This window comes from Rhipicephalus sanguineus, chromosome 8, assembly GCF_013339695.2.
Source record: "Rhipicephalus sanguineus isolate Rsan-2018 chromosome 8, BIME_Rsan_1.4, whole genome shotgun sequence".
NCBI classification, from domain to species: Eukaryota; Metazoa; Arthropoda; class Arachnida; order Ixodida; family Ixodidae; genus Rhipicephalus; species Rhipicephalus sanguineus.
Genome location: NC_051183.1, coordinates 87,922,768 through 87,940,621, shown reverse-complemented (window position 1 = coordinate 87,940,621; position 17,854 = coordinate 87,922,768). Strand labels below are relative to the sequence as shown.

General features: G+C 43.1%; 1 protein-coding gene across 9 annotated transcripts in view; it reads left to right on the top strand.

Moving 5' to 3' along the window:
* LOC119402198 (uncharacterized) overlaps positions 1-17,854 on the top strand; it is a 43,546-nt gene that overhangs the window by 6,144 nt on the left and 19,548 nt on the right. For 2 of the 9 annotated variants that reach the window (XM_037669315.1, XM_037669316.1), the window contains exons 3-6: positions 2,269-2,456; positions 8,414-8,515; positions 11,997-12,070; positions 17,440-17,538. In XM_037669315.1, coding sequence (XP_037525243.1) covers positions 2,269-2,456; positions 8,414-8,515; positions 11,997-12,070; positions 17,440-17,538 — 463 coding nt within the window. Of the gene's footprint in view, positions 1-2,268; positions 2,457-8,413; positions 8,516-11,996; positions 12,071-12,994; positions 13,287-17,439; positions 17,539-17,854 lie in introns of all 9 variants that reach the window. The other 7 variants (XR_005185673.1, XM_037669319.2, XR_005185671.1 and 4 more) reach the window with 6 other exon arrangements.

Genomic DNA, 17,854 nt, shown 5'->3' with positions numbered 1-17,854 from the left:
AAGTGTTTGTGGCTACAATATTTGTTCGACTACATTCACTCTGCTCACCTACGCGTCGCCTCCGACGAGCTTCAGTTTTGTTTGCTGAAAATCGACACATTCAAGCATGACATTCAGCAATGCGACTATCAATGCGGGATTGAATCCCGGCACCAGCGGCTGCATCTTCTCTGGAGGCGAAAATGTTTGAGGACCATGTGCTTAGATAAGGTACACGTTAAAGAACCCCACGTGGTCGAAATTTCCGGAGCCCTCCACTACGGTGTCCCTCATAATCATATCGCGGTTTTGGGACCTTAAACCTCAGATATCATTATTAATACGACTATCAATGCGTCACCGGCTATAAGCCCTTTCGCGTTCTCAAAATTACCAACTCTGACTTGGGGTGGAAGACTGTCACCCCTGAAAACAAGTTTTACATTTCGCGAATTCTCAAGACGATGGGCTTGCAAGATTATAAGTACTTCCGTCACCGGCTTGATGAGAATGGAAAAAATTGGCCGCGTATCTGCGTGCTTCGCTGCAAATGTCGTCTAAAGACGATAGAGGAGGCGCTGCGTGAGATATGAACGCCATCTAGCAATACGTCGGGAAACGTGAATGCTGTGTTGCGGGCTGGTAGTCCCGGCGCAGCAGCAGGCAAGACCGGCGGTGACCAACGCGACCGGCGGGGACGCCAGCCAGCCCGAACACGCGGTTTGGCGCGAAGCGCCGAAGCAGAAGAAACGTCCGCACTCAACGAGTACTCTCCACGCACTCTTTTATATTCACGTCTTCTGGGTAAAGCAGGAATGCCAGAGCGGCGCCCCATGGCACTCGTACAGTGCAATACTGAACTGAAACCGAAACACAACAATGAGCTCGCGCAGAGGGCACGGAGGAAGCCAAGTTTCGGTGCAGTCGCATTTTCAGCGCAGCTTAAGAAACTAGGGTCTCTAGAATTACTTATTTATGTATTTTCTATTAAAGGAACACACCACCTAATACTTACCTAGTGATGTTGCGCCTCAGATATGCGTAATGTTTGCTTTTTGATCAACCATGTACACAAATATGAACCTATTGAGCCGTTCACGATGGCTGGCCCTTGTGCAAGTGGTTCAACTTTGGCCGAGTGGCCGAATCGAGGGACGTGCCGACAAACAGAAAGACAGACAGAAGGACAGACCGAAACACAGACCAAAATTTCTGCGTTTAAGTTCCCCAAGAAAGACTATCGTCTTTAAAATCACTTTCGCTGATAGAAGTATCGACAGCGTAAATAACACCTGCCGTAGAGTCCTTGCTGTCTGGTATGTAAGAACAAGATGATGATGATGATGATGCAAACTTTATTGGGGTCCAGAGAATACGCAGGGGAGACCTCGCGCCACCCGGCTAGTCCCACGTAGAGACCGCCAAGCCAATCTTGGCGGCCCGTTCGCCATACGTTGATTTTCCCCAGCACATTGACTTTGCTCAATACGTCCAGAGCAGTACGTTGCGTAAGGTTTATCGCCAGAACATTCTTGCGACCATTGATTCTCACATTTATTTGTCCCGGAACGACACAATGTATTGTTTGACACAATGTATCACGCAACTCTACCACGTGGCAATGTACCGAGTATGCATATCTATGCACTGCCGGAAAGGTGTCTTCGTGTGGCGTAGATGATGTGTAATGAGAATTGCGGCGTTGAGTGCTTTCTAAAGAAGAAGCAATCTTCAAGTGATAGCTACTGCCGAAAGCCGTAGAAAAAGCGTGCGGCATCTTCCTCTCAACAGCCAGCGTCAGATAATTTCAGCGTGTCCCGGATTTGTAAATGTCTGAAAATATCTGGCAGTTTGCGTCAGCTTTGTATTTTCTCCTATTTTATATAACAAATCTCACAGTCTCGTCGTCATAATTTTTTTATTATAAGTGGCTGCCCACGTATCTGTCTCCGAAGCAGCGGACTCTCATGTGCAATATCCCAAAACATGGTGACTTTCTGCAAAATGCACTCGTCATTTCCCGATTAAATGCAATTAATTCGCATCACGTATACGCCGAGAAGTTTTGATATATTTCGGATGTAATCTATGCAACGAACGCACTGCCTCATTTGCTTTCTCTTGTCAGGTGTAAGTTCAGTAGAAGTTTCATGACACTATATGTGAACAAAATATTGTTTATTGCGTAGTCGCTTGATTTCTGCATGGTATTCTATCACAAGCAACGTAATATACAGGCTACTTCCTCGTCTTCTTGATATGACTGTTTCTTTTTCTTCTTGCATGCAGGTATTCAATACTACTGAGAAATTATGGTTGTATCAGCAAAACATCTCGTCCACCTCCACTAGACATGGTTCCCGGTCTCTTCCAGTTACAATGAATGAAACGCTGTGCATATTTTTTATGAAATATAATATCACCAATGATGATATTTACTTTTGGAAGGAGAGAAAGCAAATCACGGTAAATAAATGGTAGGTAGAATTCCCTGTGCGTGTCTACACATTCACCAAAACATTATGTGCAAAAAAAGAGAAATTTCCTGAACAGCACGAAATAATACTCAAGTGTCCTGAGTGCGCAAATAACGCATATTCTCCCTATTCACAATGTTGAGTCGATCACATAAATAAAGTGGCGTGAATATACACTTGACAAATGATAATGCAGAAAAATGCTTCAACAGAAAGCCATAATATATTTTGTCATTCTAGTCCTTTACAGATCAATAGATATTTAATGCCGTAAATGACCAGCACAAATATTTCACTGTCTCTGCGCGGCATTGAACGGAGAGTAGGGCTGTCACCATCAGGACTATGTCGTCCGATTTTAGGCATGTTTAGCACAACGTAATCTTACTGTGAATAATAGAAACTGTAGTATTCGATTTGATAGGGACAGATTCCACAAAATTACACTTTGGAGGACGAATAAAGGGAGTGAAATGCTCAGTGAAACCCCCAATGAAATTTACGTACTAGGCAAACACTTGTGCTTTACGGCGGGATCAATAAGCGGACACCTTAGGAATAATATCTGGAGCTTCACATCCAAAACCACGATATGATTATGAGAGACGCCGCAGTGGAGGGCACCGGGAATTTCATTAGTCCGGTGTTCCTTAACGTTCGCTGACATCTCACAGTACATGGGCCTCTAGCATTCCGCCTTCATGGATCTGCGAATGCCGCGTCCGCGATCAAACTCGCGATCTTCGTGTCAGCTGCCGAGCACCGTAACAACTACACCGCCACGGCGGAAACGCAGGCACTTTGGCACAAGAACATGCTATATTACAGAAATGCCAAACATGAAGCCCTAACGTGTGCCAACAGCTGTTAAAATGAATCTGTACCACTCATCACTTTTTTTATCACACGTGAGTTGTAAGCGGCATTCTAAGCGGCACAACAATTGAATCAAGGCTAACGAAAATGAGAACTTACGAAAGATCCGGCAGATCCCACACACTCTGGAAATCAATGCAATCTGAAATTGTCAGCCAGCCGCTCCATACATGACATTTTTTGACTTTCAGACAAATCAAGGTATTGATGTCACCCCATGTCGTTTACTAACGGATATTAAATGCGAAGCATTTCTTAGCGAACTTCTGCGACTTTGAGCGTACCTATCTATCTATCTATCTAGCCGCCTACGACTTTGTGCTCTCCTGGCCGTTCAGTTAATCGGATTTATACCAAAATTGGTGTGTCATAACATGGCCTTATTACGAACATAACTGACAGGTCATATCATGAAAATCATGACACGCTTGTCATGAACAGCATGATTTACATTCCACGGCCTTTCGGCTCTTGCGGCCGTTCCGTTAATTTCATATATACCAAAATTGGTACGGCGTGACAAGAGTTCATAGCGAACATAATGACAGTACCTAACATGCAAATCATGACTCGCATGTCATGTGCAGCATGATTTACATGACATGGTCTCGGGGCGCTCGCGGCCGTTTAAATGAAGGGATACATACGAAAACTGGTATAACGAGACATTTCTGTATGACGAACACAACTTACACATGGTAACATTAAAATCATGATATGCATGTCATGTGCGACATGATTTACATGCCACGCTCATGGCGCACTCGCGGCCGTTTCGCTGGATCGATATACACCAAAATTGGTACTGTGCGATGTGACTTTATGAAGAACATGAATAACAGGGTGGTAGCATGAAAACCATGACATCCATGACATGTATGTCATGATTTACATGTCCCGCTCATGGTGAATTCGCGTCCGTTTCGCTTGCGTGATGTACACCAAAATTGGTGTTACGCGACACGACAGTGTGACGAACGTAAGTGAGACGTGGTAGCATGAAAATCATGACATGCAAGTCATGTACGACCTGATTTACATGCCACGCTCATGATGCGCTAGCGGCAGTTTCAGTAGATTGATATACACCAGAATTGGTATTGCGCGATGTGACTGTATGAAGAACATGAATGACAGTTGGTAAGGTGAAAACCATGACATGCATGTCATGTATGTCATGGCTTAATTGCCACGCTCATGATGCATTCGCGGCCGCTTCGCTAGCTCGATGTACACCAAAATTGGTATTGCCGAATCGACTGTATGACGAAGGTAAATGAGATGTGGTAACATGAAAAATGCATGACATGATTTACATGTCATGCTCATGACGCACTCGTGCCGTTTCGCTTGCTTGACATACACCAAAATTGGTATTGCGCGACGCGACCGCATGACGAACGTAAATGAGAGGTGGTAACATGGAAATCATGACATGCAGGTTATGTAGGTCATGATTTACATGCCGCGCTCATTGTGCATTCCCGGCCGTTTCCCTAGCTTGGTATACACCAAAATTGGTATTGCGCGATGCCACTGTATGACGAACGCAAATGAAAGGTGGTAACATGATAATCATGGCATGCATGCCATGTATGTCATGACTTACATGCCACGCTCACGGTGCATTCGCGGCCGTTTCGATAGCTTGATATACACCACAACTGGTATTGCGCGATGAGACTGTATGATGAACATTAGTGACAGGTGGTAACATGAAAAACCATAATATTCATGTCATGTATGGCATGATTTACATGCTCTACTCATGGTGCACTCGCGGCCATTTCGCTCCTTTAATATACACCAAAATTGGTATTGCGCGATGTGACTGTATGACGAACACAAATGAGAGGTCTTAACATGCGAATCATGTTATGCACGTCACGTACGGTATGATTTACATGCCACTGTCATGGTGCGCTTCCGGCCGTTTTGTTAACGTGATATATACCAAAATTGGTATGGCATGACACGAGTGCGTGATGAACATAAACGACAGGTCATGCATTTACATACCAGAATATGCGTTTCATTGGCATGGTGTGCACTAGATTGTGCATGCATGCGTGCATGGCAAACATGCGATATATGGGGGACTAGATGCCATGGCATAATGATTTCATTTGGCTCAAAGACAAACAAGGCGATGTATTCAGCTCTTTGCTGGCTGCTTCGCATTACATCGATTCCCACAGTGCGTGGGATCTGCTGAATTTTTTTTTTCATGCATGTATGCATGAGATGTCGCAACATACAACGGTAAATAAACAGGTATTCTAGCGTATACCATGTGTTACGATTGCTTCTCACACTGTATATGCTAAAATTCTAAAGGAAGGTCTTTGACGCATACACATTCTTTGAAAAGTTTCGCATATAACAAGTTAATCAAATTGCCACGAGAGCGCTGAAATCGCATCATGTTAATCATGACGCACCTGACATGGGCGACATAATTGTCAAGTTGTGGACTGCCATTTGTGTTCCTTATACACACATGTCATAAGCATGTAAATTTAGGCGTACACCAGCTGAATCGGATGTCCGCGGGTGCATCAGCAGTACGTCCCGTAAATCATTACGTACATGACATTCATATTGTCAAGCGTCCTTATTTCTTTATTTCAATGTGATCGCGTTCACCGAGAAAAACTGGTAGCACCGCTTGACGCTGGCCACGCGGCAACGCTTAGGAAGCTTCGCGATCGTGTCAGGTTATTCTGTTAACATTGCGCTCAAAACGCGCGCAAAAAAATATCGCAAGGTATAAAAAATATATAATAAAAACCTCAGCCCCTGCCACCGCAGTATAACAGACTTAATGCAACTAAAATGAAATGGGCAGCGCTCATTTCATTTTAGAAAGAAGTTGATTGCTGTATAATAATAGGAAGGGAGTGGGGGAGCGAAATAAATGAAAAAGAGTAAGCAAAACAATTGTCTACCTAGTTACTATCTAGTCAGCGCTGCCAAATTTACGCGAATGGGCTTTTTTTTATAGTGATATATACGTTAATATACTTGGTATCTTCACTGACAGTTTACGTAGTTCTTCATTACTTTTTTCTTGGATTTCTTGTCCTGGGCATTATATAACCCTATTTTAGGAGCGAAGCCCCTTAGGGTCTCGGTTTGTCGGCCTGTCATGTCGTAGTCACGGTCCATCATAAACGGGTATGTGCCACAAATATTGGGTAAATCGCACTCCTCGCCGCCGGTCTATACTATGCATATTATAAGTTAAAGGTTCATCGTTACTGCATAAACAACATGTTTGGCTTAGCAGCGGTGTCAGAACCCCCGACGAAATTCACCAAGCCGCTTAAGAATATTTCTAAAAACAGAGCGGCCGACCTGGATCTGTACGGTAAAGTCATCTATTCGAAACACCACTTATTGAAACCCCTATTGGAAAACCCAGTGGCACTGTCCCAGTGCCACACATGATTATTGGACCAGTGTGGCGCTGGGTACTGGGACGCTGGCACGCTGCACGAGACACGCTGCACACTGGGACGCCTGTTACTGGCCGAAATTGGGCTTTTAACCTGTTTTTAGAAACTGTGGTCATGCCCAGATCGTAATTACGGCTGAAATACGAGCACTGCGATAAAAAAAAAAACTAAAAAAAAAACGAGCGAGCGAGAGTTCAACCCACCATCTCGTCGCACCGTGCATCCTGAGTCTGACACGTACCCGCTACGCCAAACCTGGAAGACGAGAGCCACGTTCTTTTTTCTTTATGCTATAACTATTTCCGGTAACAAGTATTTTTATTTTTCCCGTTCAGAAACAAACATTTCAGTTTCTTCGTGCTCGCGAGAACCTAACAGAAGATAGTTAACTTGTTTGTTATGTGCTGCCTAGGATCAGAACGTTTATCTGGCACGTTTTGCCAACAAAAGATGTTAGCGCAACCGCAGATGTGTTGCGGTGATCGCACTGACACGCTAAGTAGTTAGTCACACCTTTGTAGAAAACAATGTTTATTTAAACTGCACACTGAACACTTCAGTTTTCGTCACCCGTTTGAACATATTTCCCGTCCTTTTTGTTTACGTTCTGCGTAGTATACAGCCTCAGTAGTTCACCCTAGCCGAACCAACCGTTAGGCTTAGAGCTGTACTCCGTGCGCAACGATTGCTGTGAAAAGGTGAATTTTTGATTACGAAGAATCTAATAACCGTTCAAATGTAGTTTCGATCATACCTGACTGAAGCGAGACCATATTTGCACCTTCGATTACACAAGTCAGAAGCCAAAACGCCGAGCTTACATTGGCTTACTGTTGCCGGTGACGTGCGGCCATGGTGCGGCTTTCAACGGTACGAGCCCATATGGAAGGATTGACTGGTAGAGTAGGTCGACATTCACGACACTCAATCACACACTTCAGAGAAAGCGCGCGCGCTCGACAGATGGTTGCTTTAGCGTATACGTACATTCGTCGCTTAACTAAAGCTAAAGCTAGATATGTGTAGGAGACAGATTAGAATAATATGTTGAAAATATTCGATAAGTTTTTATTTCGACTTCTCGCGACCCAATACCAAATTTGATACGAATTCCGCCCAACGCGCCCAGTTTTTTCCAATGTGCTGCCAGTGTTCCCAATGCACGGGTGGACACTGTGCAGCGTGACAATTGCCTCCCAGTGCGTTGTAAGACAGTGGGCCACTGGATGCAGTATTCCCAGCGTCTTTCAGCGCACTGGGCTGCACTGGCCACGCTGTACAGTCTGTCCTAGTGCCTCCCGGCGCGCTGCAGTACACTGCGACACACCTTACAGCGTTTCCAGTACCACTCAGTGTGCTGAAGGGCACTGGGAGGCACTGGAAACGCTGTTTTTTTCTGATAGGGACATATCTGCAATGTGGTGGTGATTTACTCTCCACCAGTGTATACTATGCATCATATGACGTTCATGAGTGAGAGGTTCGTCCTTAATGCCTAAATCATTATGGTTGGCTTTGCAACAGTCTCAGAATCCCCGATAAAGTTTACCAAAGCGCTCAAGTTTCTTTTTTAAAACCAGAGTCACGAACGTAGATCTGTGCTAAAGTCATCTTCATACTTAGGGCTGTGCAGCGCTCAGAAAAAGGGACAAGGGACAGAAGAAATGTACACGACATGCGCTGTCCTAAGTATGAACCAATACCAACCCAAGTCCTAAGTCCTAAGTATGAATCAATACCAATTTTCTCATTTTTTTATAATAAAGTCATCACTTTTAAAACACCACTTTTTGAAACATATCTGCGAAGTGATGGTACTTTACTCGCCACCGGTTAACTAAAATGGAAAAAGGCGACAGTTACCCCAAGAAATAGCCGTCGACGCTAGTGGAGCTGAAACAGCCTTCCCCGCATGCCGTAGGGAACTGAAACCGGGCATGTCGGGAAGACGAAGAAGAAGAAGTATCTTAGGGCAAACTGCATTCCGACGCAGTTTTGCCGACAACGTTAGTGGAGCTGAACACCATTCCCTACATGCCCGCTTTCTAGCTTCGCGCCACTAGTGTCTCATCAAAATATCTCTGTCAAAACAATGTGTCGAATTACGTCGGTCAGACCGTTAATTTTCTTCTTCTGGTTCTCATCGCCCATTAGCAGTTATTTTATTGTGGGAAACACCGGCACACACTGCATGCTTCGTCCCCCCCCCCCCCCATGTGTCACGTTAGTGGAGCTGAAATACGCTTCCCCTACATGCTTCGCGCCTCACCGATTTCTCCTGGTCTGCACACTCTCCTCCTGCTTCTTAAAAAGAAACTGTTTCTTCACTTACTTTTCTTGGAATGCACTTGATGTTACGTAGTACTGCTGAATTGTTTGTTGTAGTGACAGCATCCATCCCGTCTAATTTCAGGAAGAGGGAGGCTAATAATGCTTTCGATATTGTTCGAACGTGGTTGGTTCAGCAAACTTATTCACTGATATTTCACATTTATTTTATTATTACTTTGTTTTTATTATAAGAAAGTTCGGTGGCTGTAATGTTGGTTCTAAGCTGCAAAATGCTCTTTTACCACGTTACTTTCTTAATATTTATTACGTAATTTCTCCTCACTTCATATGTAAATATTTTCTCCATAAAACAGGGAACTAATACGAAACCCAAAGACAGGGTTTCCTAGCTTTATTCGAATAAGTGAGCGAAGGATGAATTCTCTTGTGGTACTCACTCAAATGTAAATAAAAAATATTTTTTAAAAATAATTGTTGGAAGTATTCTCTGTGCATAAGCGGTATTCGCCAAGATTGGGTGTGTTCTCTAGAAAGAATCACTTAACTAAGTTTTTGATTAAAACTAATCAGTTGACTGAATCTGCCTTCCCGGGGGCGACTGTGCAACCATTGTTCAGCTGATGGAGCACGCCCGGGCGGATAGTATTTAGCTTTGAATCACAATGATCAGGTAAGGGGCAGCAGTCTATGCTGTTTTATAAATAGAAGAGCCCCAGCCACTTGGCCCATATTTGTTTAGGGGACGATTTGAGTTTCATGGACCAACAAGCCGTGCCTTACGATCCACTAGTGGCTTATTATACTATATTCTGTGATTTAATATATAAATGGAGCTTGTAGAAACTTGTAGAAGCTAGCGTGGGTCTGGGATCTGGAATGGCGACAAGTTCGGGTATCGGATCCGGTATTTGGGCGACCATCAGCCCGACTGTAGTGTAAAAAGTGGACGCAGGCACAATTATTGGATTCTCTGTCAGGTGCCATACCTGGTTTGCGGACCACGTCCGAAGCTGTTTCGTACACCTATGAACCCCTCGCAGCGACAAAACTGTCCCTGAGATAGATGTTTTATTGCGTTCTATACGTTCTTTTTTATTCTTTTCACTCAGAGCAGAGCGCCACTATGAATCGTGTTTATATTTATAAGATTTGTTTCATTACTGATCCGAACTATTTCGTTTATGCTTTCTACATTCGATGCGTCTTCAGCCATGTCAGTTTTGATTTAGATATTTTTTTATATTTTTCTTTATTTCGCAACTTTCTCTTCTCATGTTTTTTCCAGAAGTCCAAGAAATGATAGAATTACTGTGCGTCTTCGCCACAGATTCATTATGAAAAGAGCGCAGCAACACGACGACAGAAAGAAAGAAACAACGGGACGCGCGCTGCCTCGTTGTTTCTTTCTTTCTGTCCTCGTGTTGCTGCGCTGTGTTCATAATGGATACAAACCAACTTGCCCAAATTTCCGTTCTCTTAAGCTTTGCCCCATATGTGTGGTTTATGATCGTTCTGTTGGATCTTTTTGAAGTAGAATGGGAGCGTACCATTAGCAGTCACAGCTTGTACTGCCCAGTAATCAAGTGGAAAAGCTTTTGGGATGAATTTCAAGTTTTAAACTCATTTATATGTATATGAATGTTGCAGACATTGTTTATGTCTCTCCTTTTTGTTGAAGGATTTGGACATTGTAATATTGCACTATTCTTCACTTAATGGCGTGCTTTGCTAGTTGATCTGTTAATTTCCTGTTGCATTCTTATGGACTATCAAAGAGACAACTGTTGTTTTAAATTTGTTCATTTAATTTATTTACAAGAATGAGTTTACGCGCAAATGAATGAGTGTTATTACGGTTTTTTAACAGCTTGCGATGTAGACAGGTTAACGGCCCCTAGCTGGTATTTTTTGTCTCAGTTCATTATATATAAGTACTTACTGCTTCTAGGATAGCGACGGCCTCTGCCTCCAAACTGTTAGAGCAGTCTGCCAGTGTCATTCTTTGATATCTGAATGTGCGACCTGCTTTCGCTAAGATAATGTGTGCCTCTCCACATTTACTGTCCTGCTCTGATTCATTCGTATAGAAGCTGTAGTCGAATACTTGAATTTTATTTCAGTAATCACATTTTTCCTTTTTTGTTGAATGCATCTTGAAAGCATGGGTTTTGGGAGCAATTTCGTCTTTACCGTATTCTCCATTTTTGATAGCATATTTCTCTCTGGTATTAAGAACGTTGGATATTTAATCTTCTTATCCGTATTGAGGGGAATGGGTCGAATGTTTCATACAATGCGTAAAGATACATTGGATATTGCATGAAAATATTTAGCAATTTTGAAACGCGAATCATTGGAATTGCCTTGAGCTACATAGCTTCTTTGTTGTTGTTGACGCGTCTTTATTTACGTTTGTGCCTTTGAAGTGCCGCCGTGAATGTAGGGGGAGAGACGGAAAAAAAAGGGAGGGAGTACAGTAAAAAGTAGCCTTAATGAACGTCCTGAGAGTTGACGTTCTGGCTGGAAGTATTGCTGAAAATAAATGTTTTGTGAAATGGAGGCAGCGTGGACTGGTATTGTGTTGTACAAATCCTTGACCAGCAAGCTACGTTCAGACCAGAGTGGGATGCATGTACTCTAGCGGCGCAGAGCTTGTGATTTCACAGGGTGTAGTAAACGAGCACCTGGAACGCAGGCAAGATGAATTATGATGTTTTTATTCCATATTCTCACTATATCGCAATAAATAATGTGTTTGGCTTTTTTCGTAATTCCCTGTGTATGAAAATAACATATACCCAATCATTCGAATGTTGAAATAGCAAATATACAAATAATATATTCTGTGAAGTGTTGCGCTGTTGCATTGATATTGTGGTGAGGTGTTGTCCAATGACATCGTGTTACATTTTAGGCGAAAAATCCTGCTGCATGGATCATTCAATACAAGCCATGAACCGCTTGGCTCTATGGATGTTGTACGAGCAGGTAAGTGATGAAAATTGCTCAATAGGTAAAATAGCTAGTGACAATGCAGTACTCGTGTTATGGGCCTATGTGCTAAGGAAAATGCATAAAGGGGGTAATATGCTGCTCTACAAACATGGTTTCCTGCTAACGCACCACGGTATCTTTTCGATGATAGTCTGCGTCACAAACTGTTTCGCGCCTTGCTACGCCCGTCATGTAAGAATGAGACTCTCCCTACATAATGTCACGCCTCGGCAGCGGTAGCTCGGCCTACACATGGGAAAGCCACTAATCAGTGAAAACGCACCCTGTAGGCCTCAGCTTCACGTAGACGGCACCCTGAGAGTCTCCCTGAGGTGAAATCTTTGGAAACAATTTCCTGCCCCATTCTTCTGCCATTACCTTAATTTTTCAAATAGAATGTCTCCTGTCTTGGCTTGCTTTAGGTTAGTCTCAAAGTTCACAGTTTGATATTCCTTTTTTGACAGAGGAACTGACAGAGGAAATTGACGTTTCGTTATATTAGTTCACAACAATAATGTGCAAATGGTGTTCGCAAGGCTCTTTTTATGGATCGTGCAATTACACTTATTCAGTAGCTCGATGGTTGAAATATTATTTCTTGTGATTTGACTATTTTACACGATGTTATCTTTACTTTAAAAGCGGAGCAGCGCGTATATTCAAATATTTAACGTTTTCACTAATAAAGTGAAGAGAGAGAGTCTTTTTGTTAGAAAAACAGATTTTAGCCGGCGTCTGTATACCGCCATCACGCTACTCTGCGTAGGAATGGGGAATGGGATTTGACAGACTGAAAAAGGAGCGAAGGATATAATATTAAGAAGAATGAATATAAAAAAATGAAATGCACCAGTGCACCTGATAACAATATTTAACGCTTTCTTTCGTTTCATTGCGATCTACTCCTAAACACCGCAGACAAGAACACTACGAGATAAGTTTTCGATGGACGCAACCCACCTTTAGTGCATATATTGGTCTGTATTCGTCTATTTGTGGAAACGTAAGAACATACAAAATTTAAGAATACGCGGTGGAGTTTTAACCTCCCGGATCACTCTCCTGGATACGCAACGGACTGCAACGCAGAATGAGGCTTCCCACTCTTCTACGAATTGTGACTGAAGATATAGCCGCTACCCTTGAAGGTGTAGGACTGTGATGCACAGTTAAAATGTGCTAATCGACGACTTTTCCTAGAAAATGTGCTGTAAGTATTATTACTGAATGTCGCATAAGCTAGCCTTGTGGAGAGAAGAAAGACGTAATTTTGAGACTTTGAACTCACTGTGATTCCGGATGGCAATGGGGGCACAATGTCTACTTCACATACGAAACGAAATTTTTAAATTACATTGTATACATATTAAGGCCAATGTTCATGTTGGAATATTGAAGACAGTCATCGCAAAAACTACGAGTCATCTAACAGTGAAACTGACACGCTGAATTGGAACAACAAAGAAATTGATTCAGAATATCGATTCCACAAATAGATGTACACATAAACTGAAGCGGACGCCTAGATCAATGTATTTCAATCGTTCAGTTATGAAGTCTTCATAAAAACTGACTCCGGATAATGGTGCGTACCGTTTTTGTCTAAATTATTAGAACACCTGCACTTTGCCACAATACGGCATTGTCTTTTTGAATATATTTTCTATTTCGTCGGCTTCTGTATTCGTCACAGTGAGGATTCGTCTCCATGAAGACAATATTTCATCATATTGTAGACTACACTATATTTGCAGTTGAAAATACCGTTTTTAGATGTCGTAGACAGTGCCAAAGAGCACAGTTAGCACACTTCCCACATTTTACACTGGTGGCAGGCAAGGGTCCCGTTACATCCCTCCACTTTAACCCCCTACCACGGTATTTGCGCCACTTGGCCGCCGGCGCAAGTGACTTACGTTAAGAGATGCTCATGACCAGCGGCATCCACAATGCTGGCGGGCGACGCCCAAGCACAACAAAGACGGTTCGTACATCGGAGAGCATACTACGCATTCTTGTTGGACACGGAAGACTGCTCACTGCAGCAGCAAGGGATACGTAAAACATGTCGAATAAGTACGGAATTGCTGAAAAGAGCACATTACTATTGAATGCGCTATTTTGTTGCCGGCAATGAGTCCTTCCAAAACTAACCGTAGGAGAAAAAGAGGGGGTGACTTCACTCCTGTTTGTGACAGAAATGGATGCAGCCAGGTTTTCGCCTTCTTCTTGTACGACACGAGTGTAAGACCTGCAGAATTTTATTGGAAGTGTGGTCAATAGGGCTTTTTCGATGACGTTTTTTTTCGCCACCGAACACGCTTTATGAGGAGAACAGGGTGCATCTGCGCGCGGCCGAAGGCTGCGAGACGAACACATATTTGTAATCAGGGTTGCCATTGGTCGCGACATTGAACGAAATTAAGTATTTTACGATCCAATCTCCCCACAGAAATTTCGGGTTAGTTCAATGGCTCAATACAACAAAATTATATTTTGGCGCATTTAGTAGCCACCTTACTCATTGTCTCCACATACAGTGCGTTTTTTTCCAAGATTTTCTGCCGGGAACGCCGACGCGTGCGCTCGTGTCTTCCCCTTTAAGAAGACTGGGACACTAACGTTACGCGCAGTGCTCCTGCGAAGACACAGTGACAATGTGGCGTGTATGTTGTCAAACTGTGGATAGCACTCGCCTTGTGCTTATTGCGATCTATACTGACGCTGCGAGTGAGTGTCTCACAAGCATCCTGCTCTAGTTATACTTTCTGCAGGTTTTCAGCAGCATACGGGTGTTCGCCGACGACAGTGTCCTCTACCACACTATCAGTGACTTGCATGATCAAGTTAGTATCCAGGCAAATTTTAACAGCGTGCTCAACTGGTGTAGCAAACGGCAATGTCCCTATAAATACTAGATGCCAACTCATCTTCCTCTTTCGTCAGAACGGGCAACATATTTTGCAGTATTCTGTCGTTAAACGCCAAATGGGTCAATAAAATCTCGTAAATATCATGGAATACACTTGTCTTACAACTGATCATCGTATACCCGCACTGGAAAAATAATATATTCGCTTTTCTCAAGTGCCGTCTTTACCTTGTCTCCCACATGCAAAATAACTCTCGTATGAATTGCTTCATTACATCAAAATTAGAATATGCATCCGCGATATGTAGATCTTACCTAGAGTACTAGTTAGGCGTGTTAAAAGCAGTGTGAAATCGTGCTACTAGATTAATTCACATATCCTGCTCATAGGACGTAAGTATTTGATCTTTGCAAACCAAAATGCGAACTTCCAGCTCTTTCTTTCCGTCGCTGCATTTCGAGTCCCCTGGATTATCATAATTCTTTTTTTTCATTCTTCGCCCAATCAGCTGTTATATATATAAACTGCAACGAGCACATCTCCCCGCAACAGTCATTCATTTCAGGCTACTCGCCCAAACCTACGCACTACCACTTCTTTTGCCTCATTATTTTTTCGAGCTGCTGCACAGTGGAAAGGCTTGCCCCAGGACAACGTCACCATCGTTTCACCTCTTTTTCAAGGCTGTGCTTCTTCATCACATCGATACTAAAGCAATTTTGATAGGTCATTTTTATTATAAAGAAAATTCTTGCCCTTGCGGTATGCCCGCAAAAATGGTATTGAAGGGTATAAACTGAAATGAAGACCCGGAGGCAGCAGTGGTCAAGAAAAAGCTCCTGTGACTTTCCAGAACGATTGGAAGAGATCTATATATGTGAAGCACTTAAACGTTTCTAATGCATGAATGCAATTAAACACGAGAGTTGAGGTGTAGCGGACCTAAAATAGGCGCTTTTTTTTATAAATCTTGGTCCGAGTTAGCTGGTACACCCGGTATACCGACAGATAAATGTTGCGTAAGGACATCCGATAAGAGAAGGCAAGGATAAAAATGCATGCGATGAAAAATAAAAAAAATATAACTGCCACACCTTGCCAAAGCCTGCATTGGGCTGCCGAAAATAGATAACCCAGCATGTGCCCCTTTCAAAGAACACGACGTCGTTATCTCACAGGGTGATTAAGGATGTACTCACACAAGGCAGCTGGCTGCGCGCTCTCCTTGCAGCTCAATTTACGTTTTTTATCGGTGTGTTTTCTTATCAGATGATGGTATATATATATATATATATATATATATATATATATATATATATATATATATATATATATATATATATATATATATATATATATATATGTGTGTGTGTGTCAACACTTTCACAATAAACTTTCATTTGGCAGTCTGCGCTCGTCCTTGCCTTTGTAAGTAACTGTTTAAGTTCAGTGCAAAACAGCATACGGGTGCTGTTTGCCTGGGAACGCGGTTGACGCTTCCGATTGCATGGATCCCGCGCCCAGGGCTCCGACCAGATCTGAGTTTCTAAGAGACGCCGTCCACGTGTCTTTAGCCATGAGAACCGGGGCTGCTTTACCCTTCGTGAATGCCGCTATTGCCTCATCGGGTGCCATATCAAACACCGAAACGGAGCTCTTGCATGCCCTCGTGACAATATCGCATCAGCTTGACTGCTTGACATTGTTGAACTCCGGCTACTTGCCTGTCACTTCATAATTGTCGGCTGTTTGGCCAGTGCCGGATTTCCGCGGATCCCAGGACGCCGCCATCCTGTGGATAGATACAATGAACTCGCGAGGCAGCCACAGTGCCTGGTCGGATCATCGGAAATGGCTAGTGACCATCGACCGCCTTCGCGATGTAGTCAGGCCGTGACATGCCTACTAATCCATCAGTCAACAATCCTTGCATGAATGGTCCACCAAACTGAAAAGTCTTTTTCGTCCCCTTCGTCCACTGATCGCCTGCAAAGATACGGCGTTCCTTCAACGGAAACGCTCAAAGTTCCTGTTTCCAATGGAGGAACGCAGCTCCCCCCATCCGAAGTCCTCCTTACGACATTCGCGCGATTAGACGGCCGGCGCATTTCATCCCTCCTAAAGCTTCGACCTGCGGCAGTGCTCGCACAGTTTCATTCGTACAAAGAACATACGACACGCAGGGCGATGTTTTCGATTCCGAATTCATACAAAACATGACGCCGACGATGGAAGCGACGGGAAAATGCACCTGGGGTTATTTATATTTCTTTGCATAATACATAAGCATCAGTGTTTGTGCTTGGGTCTTTTAACAAGAAGGGTAAATGAAAGTTTCGCCATTGAGAACAGCCTGTCACTTCGGTGCTGGTGATGTGTAGTAAATCAGTGTGTTATCTTCTGACGAAGTCAGGAGATTTTGTTTCCAACATTACCGTAGAAGAGCTCATATTAGGGAATCGCTAACGTCAGCTTTATTTAATTTTACAGTAAATGTTCCAAGGCCATACGCACTCATGAGGCTCGTTTACAGCGACTCGAATTGCAGTGTATTCTTGACAAGATATCACCGACAGGTATCGCGGCTAGGTAAGATAGCTTTCTTTTACAGATCTGAAGTGCTTGGTAGTGTTCTGCTGCACGGTACTAAGAAGTCTAAAAAATGAATTTTCGTTTCTTTTATATGTCACTCTTAGCTTCCTATCTGTAAGGCACTTTAGTTATCTTAGCAATAATCTTCAGAAAAAAAAAACATTTTGCAAAACCAAGCCCATCATACCTCTCGATCAGTAATTAATCGATTGTTAACAGTCACCACAGGAGCACGTAGGGGTCGTTGAGAGCTGATGCTTCACAAGTAAGTGTAGACAGCCGTCTTCGAGACTACACATTGGATTGAATGAAG